This window comes from Stegastes partitus, unplaced genomic scaffold, assembly GCF_000690725.1.
Source record: "Stegastes partitus isolate 25-593 unplaced genomic scaffold, Stegastes_partitus-1.0.2 Scaffold477, whole genome shotgun sequence".
NCBI lineage: Eukaryota > Metazoa > Chordata > Actinopteri > Pomacentridae > Stegastes > Stegastes partitus.
In genome coordinates, this window is record NW_007578208.1 from 99026 (window position 1) to 105463 (window position 6438).

A 6438-nucleotide genomic window follows, 5' to 3' on the forward strand; every position below is an offset into this window, starting at 1 on the left:
TATCTGTTTTTGCAAATCTTCATATACAGCATGTGGAGTTCTCATTTGTGTCATTATTGGTACTGAAAAAGTGATTGTGCTGTTCCTATACAGGTTCAGCTTCACTTATGTTGCATATTGCAGCGAATAATGAGCCCGCTGTCAGTAAAAACCCAACAGCAACTAAAAAACATCCAGAAAGTAGTTGCGGTTCAGAGGGTTAACTTGGAGAATATTTCGGCGATCCACTTACTTCGCAATTTCAGAGCGTCTGTATGGATTTCGCCCGACTGAGGTGAAGCTTACCGTAACTCCAGACGTCGCTCTGATGAGTAAACTTCCTGTAATGGATGCACTCCAGAGCCATCCACTTGATGGGCATCTGCCAGCGAGAGAGACAGCGCGTCAGTATTACATACACGCATACATTAGCCATTGAAGTGAGCCGAAAATAATCCCCTTTCTCTTGTACTGATAAAGAAAATGACAACACAGTTCTGGCTTTAGACTAAATTTTAATCATCTGTTGCTTAGGTGGCGTGGCACATAATGAATCGCTGCAGCAGAACTGACAACCACGTTGAGAGAGCGGAGACGTATGGCAGGCTGAAGGAAAACAAGGTTTGATGAAAGAGAAGACACACATACACAAGCTCCAGCTGTGCTGAAATAAGGTGAGGCAAAAAGCAGGCCTGTCTGGGATGCAGCTTAACACTGTGATTAGATTTGAAGGCCAATTTTATTGATTGCAGCGACGGAGGTTGAGGGGAGAAGGATGTCGAAGGTTAGAGTGCCTGTCTTTCACTCAGCTGAGGGGATAATTCCACAGCGCTCATCGCCGACATAAACCGCGATGGACACGCCGGGAGAAGAGAGGATGAAATAGGCTTTCTTTGCCAAAAGAGGGTTTGGAAACAAAATACAAAAGAGGCAAAAGGATAAACAAAGACCAGAAGAGGTCAGAAGCCCGTGTTCGGAGAGCCCCAAGGACGTATTTGTTTACTACGTTTACAGGGTTCTGAGATGTCTATTCCCCAAAGGTAAATAAAACGGTCCAATAGAGCAGAATAATATTTCACTCGGCTGAAACAGTTCTTCGTGATGGGCTGAAATCCTCCCTCAGGATGTGAAACCCTCATTAATGTTAATGTCTATTTGTTGTCTTTTACAACATGTCAATGATATGTGGTCTGAAATAATAACACATTAATACTGAGAACGTCAAACTACACATAATAAACACGGTTCTCATTACAGGTTCAAATGCTTTTAGCACAGTGGAAAAAAACACTAACAATGTTGGTTTAACAATACCAGCAGTAAGTTATGAATTTTGTAATGAGATGCACTCTCAGTATGTCATCCATTAACAGTATTTTTAAATGCCTGGCACTAATTTAGCAGGTAAATCAGGTTGTGTCTCCTTTATTTAAAACAAAAGTCTTCAATCTGTGTTAAAATGATCCACTTTCTGGAGTGATGTTTACAGTAACTCAGCCAAAAAGCACATGTGAAGCGAAACCGTGCATCCATTGTGCTTATTCACTCAAAACAGGCCCGAAACCAACTATTTCCATCCCTTCTCATTCCCAACTCGTCACATTTTGCCGCTTTGTCAGGACCCCTCGGCTTCCCATTTGAACACACGGAGCGGATCGATAGACCTATAAAAATCTGTGGATGTCAGAAATAGATCCCACGAGTCTGTAGCCAAATGTTCTCTGCCGGCGTTGCCACTATTGTTCTTTCACAACACTGCGGTAATGTTGTGAGCTGCATTTTAACCCAAAATATCACCTTTTTCTAAACCTAACCAAGTAGTTTTGGTGCATAATCTTAACCAGACAGGGTGTGAAAATGAGACTTAACTCACAAAAAAAAAACAAGTAAAAAGTGTCCCGGGTGAAAGTCATGTGACTCAGACTACGACCACCCAAGTGGAAAAACTCCTCCTGAACTCTGTTGTCTGAATATTGACGACAGCCTGAGGAAACCCTGAGCGTGAGACTGCAGCGACTGTAAGAAAACAGCAGGATTTAAGGCTCTGAGAATGAGAGCAGATTTACTGGCTGTAGGCAAACAGGCAGCATATGTGTATGTGATTGGTAAATGTTAGTTTCTAATAATGGATGTATCAATAGCTGGAGATGGAAATTGCAAAACTTTGTACTAAGTTTGATCCAAAATGGCGGCGCATGCACGCAGTGGCTGGGAGCTCCTGACCTAGTTACTAGTTGGACTGTGCTATGTGTACATATGAATATTCTCTTTAAATTCATTTTATTTATTTATTTTTTTAAGAGTATTCCATATTGCACTGCTGCTGATTGATGTGAGTTACCACACACGTTTTGTTGTATTTTGCACAATGACAATAACGCCTCCATCTGTACAACAATCAACAACTTTGATCCATATGGTGATGACCGTTACAGCTACAGTCTGTACATTTGCAGTTTTTTTATTTTACAATTACTAACATTTGTCTACACTAATTTCTCTTATTTAAAACTTTATGCTCATAAACAGCCAAAACACTTTATACTCACGATCAGTTCATGGAGCTAAACTCTGGGATAAAAGTAAAGTAATGTGATTACTGAATCCAGGTGATGCGATATAAAACAGTGCTGGTCAACCCGTGCTTTAGTGGCCACAGGTTCTCACCAACACTACATCTTCTGTTCTGTGCTGATTGGCTCTACGGTCATGATGTAAGCACTGGTTGGTTTGACTGAACTCGTCTCTCCCTTTTTCCTGTACGCTCATGAAACCGATTAATAACGCCATTAAATGTTTTATTCAAGCTGAAAGTCGAACTAATGTGTCTGTGTGTCAAGCCATACCGCAATCAACTCAGGTGTTTCCATTACAGAATTAAAGTCTGACTCCAACCTTTGCATTCAGTCTAAACAGAAAAACAGACATCGAGCATCTTGGCGAGGAAACAGTTAGATTAGTTGACAGTAGCTTCATGTTTATACCAGTGGTAGTGACACTCCAGGAAGAAAGTGAGCAACTGTTGAACTGTTATGTTAACTGATAAATCAAAATAAAATAAATCACATTAAATATACTGCAATTTGCCACTCAAACAATGTCTAATTATTCCAGGGGTCACTGTATGAGTCCTGCAACACATTGTGACGTTCAAAAACTTTAAATAAAATGCACACGTTTGCCTGTTTGTCAGATAGTGTAAATGATGTGATGACGTCATGATTCACCTTTCCTCCGTCGGCGTTGTATTCTTTCTCGTTGACATCCAGCAGGCGAGCCAGGCCAAAGTCAGTGATCTTGATGTGGTTGGGAGATTTGACCAGAACGTTTCGGGCCGCCAAATCCCTGTGGACCAGCCTGCGCTCCTCCAGATACATCATCCCCTGCAACACATGCACAGCCATTATTTATCATGTTCTATTGAGTTAATTCACACGCTTCGTGCGTAACCTGCAGCGCACACACACGCAAAGCCGACGTCCCCATCTGTCTTCATCATCATCATCACCGCCGCCATCAAGTCCACATTAGAATTTTTATAATTATTTGTGTCATCATCATTACTATCACATTGTTTTTTTTATGGTTATAATTCCCATCAATCAACAGCTAGACTGTGGAAAAGCCCTCGTAATTGCCAAATGCTTGGCGATGCAATAAAAGCGGCATCCATAAGCGACAACCCAGAGGCAAGTTTTCAATTAAAAACGGGACCCATAGGAGCAAAGCATGTTGGAGTAAAACGTTTCCTTCAATACGTTCGTCGAACAATTAAGAAACTACATCTGTGCTCTTTCTCTCTGTCCTCGCTTTAATTATTAATGATTTTCTGGAAAAAAAAAGCTTACATGCATTTCCCTCTGACATACTGAGATGTTTATATTAATTATCAATGTGAGGAAACTACAATATTAATTTCTCGAGGCCCCATTTTTCAATAAAAAGCTATACATCTCCACCAAAAACATTAAACATGGATTGCATTGAATAAGTCATATTTCTTTGTTGCTAACTACTCATGTTGAAATGAAATGAGTATATTAAGAACTAGTGCCTATTCGACAATTAGCATAAATAGAAAATTACCAGTGTCAGGCCCGTATAGATGTTCTATTACGCACAGCAGACGAGTTTAGTCCTCAAGCTACAACAGAACACGTCTGTATCGCTATGTAAAAGAGGTTTAGCTTTCTAAATCCTGCGCTGCACACCTACAGTCTACTGCAGGAGTGGACCTGAAGAGAAGAAGAAAAAAAAAAGATGCTGGTGGGGGGGAAAACTATTTGAAATTGGACGAGCAATAACAGAAGCCACTTTGTTTGAAGTGGCGAGAAGACAGAAAAACGAGGCCTTATTTGAAACCATAACAAATTGGATTTAGCTGGAATGGGTTAGGAATGAAAGGAGGAGTGGATGGAGGAGGAGAGGGGAGGAGGGGTTGAGCTACAGCAGCCTAAGAGGTGAGATTACACCGGTAAGGCTATAATCACACCGCCTCGTTTGGCTCCTTCTCGGGAGAGGACGCGGGGTTTCTGCGCACACCTGGTCATTTGCATAGAAACGCACGTCCTGTTTTAAAAGGACGACGGATACGACGAAGTGAAGATTGCAAGTCATGATCCTGATGAAACTCTCAGATACCGTTCTGGTCATCACAATATATCTCTACTGCTCTTCACTTTGCTTTTAATCAGAAGTTCAACAAGCACTTGTGAGCCAACTCAGGTCCTAAACATCAGCGCCAACTTGATGGTATGTCACTAGATTAATGATAACTGTTAAAAACTATCATGCAACAATAAACACGAGTTGGTGATAAATATGCAGTGTTTTGCCAATTACGTGTCGAACTCAAGGAGGTCTGATGCCATCATCTATTATCCACCATCCAGATGTAGCCAGGAGTCATATGTAAATACGAGAAATAATGAGGTATAAATAAGATATTTCTGAGCGGCTAATCTCCTTAGAAATGAGCCAATACCCACATTACTGACACTGACAAGCACAGCACAGGGCGATGTTGGGTATGCGCTGCAGTGTGGCCACGCGTTCACAGTCCAGGAAATAAAACACGGACGAAGACGCTGCTGATCAAAATGTGTGATTTACATTTTTATCATCCGTTAGCCAAAGAGCTGCAGAAAGGGCAAAACTGAAAAAGAGATAAAGACGGGGGATTTAAGGTATCCCGTGCTGCCCGTTGCCTGTGGCGCCCAAATCATCAAGTCCATGTGTGTATGAGTCTGTCATGGTATACGCTGCCAGGTTTCTGACAGATTCTTATTTGTACATAAATCGCGCCCAGTAATCTCCTCAATTTTCGAGACAATTAAGCAGTGGAGGGAGAATGGATGGCTTGGCAACCCGTGAATTTTAATTTGCCAGCACAATGAGATTGAGAGGGGGAGGTGATGGTGTGTGTGCAGAGTGGGAAGTGGCTGCAGACGTGCGTAAGGAACAAACTTTTCTCTTTTTTTTTTTCTCCCCCTTTTTTCTACTCGGTTGCTCTCATTTACTGCCCTCCCATGTGGACATGATGAGAACAACTCACTGCCAGAGGTTTGTAATTGCGGCAAACCTGGATGCGACAGCCAGGCTCATGCCAGTAGTGGAAGCTGTATTTCAGGTAAAGCCTGCCACCAGAGAAAATCCACGGGCTTCAGACAGACTCTGTTATGATCACATCTCCAGACGAGGGCTGCTTTCCAGTCAGTGGGGATCAGGCCTATGCCCTAAACCCTGCACACGGAGATTTTACATCGGAAAGCAAGCCAAGGAGAAAAATCTCTAGCATAGCTAAAGTAAGGAAGAAAAAAAAGAAGGTAACGCTATCAGAATTTCAGGAAAACACAATTACTACCAGTATGTTGTAAAAACATTGGAGTTTTTTTCTCCGTGTCTTCCATGTTTATGTGCTTATTATACCGGAAGAAATTAAAGTTCCCTCCATGTTAGTGGCGTCATGCTTCAGCTAAACTGCAGCCAAATTACATCAAATTCCACTAAAACAGTCCAGTTTTAAAGTTTTGCATTTACCTAGGATGAGATGGATTCCTCCGACTAAGCGGTCCTGCAGTCTAACATTCTGATTAGCCTTGTTTTTTTTTTTGCAGTAGGAGCAGATGTGATCCGTTTTTGCAGTCAGCATGATAAAAGTATTCTCTATTGTACATGCACCCGGCAGTACATTATGTGGACAGCCGGGTGCCTGTACATTGTTTACCAGGGGGAAGAGATGGCGGCAGAATGAACTATGGCAACAAAGCAAGCCAGCGGAAGGCAGTGTGATGCTGTGGGCGATGTTGTCCTGGGAAACCCTGGGTCCTGGATTTTATGTGGACACATACCACCAAACAAAACAGTGCTGCGGACCACATTCACCCCTTGTTGGCAATGGTATTCCCTGATGGCCTGTTGCTGCTGCACTGCAAATAATTCCTCAGGAATGTTTGAGAA

General features: G+C 42.1%; 1 protein-coding gene across 1 annotated transcript in view; it reads right to left on the reverse strand.

Annotated features, from left to right (window-relative positions):
* The window catches only part of LOC103360983 (receptor tyrosine-protein kinase erbB-4-like), a 357047-nt gene that overhangs the window by 12722 nt on the left and 337887 nt on the right, over nt 1–6438 (reverse strand). Inside the window, exons 20-21 of the mRNA XM_008286939.1 lie at nt 3207–3362; nt 286–361 (exon numbers count right to left, since the gene is read on the reverse strand). Coding sequence (XP_008285161.1) covers nt 286–361; nt 3207–3362 — 232 coding nt within the window. The remainder of the gene's footprint in view (nt 1–285; nt 362–3206; nt 3363–6438) is intronic.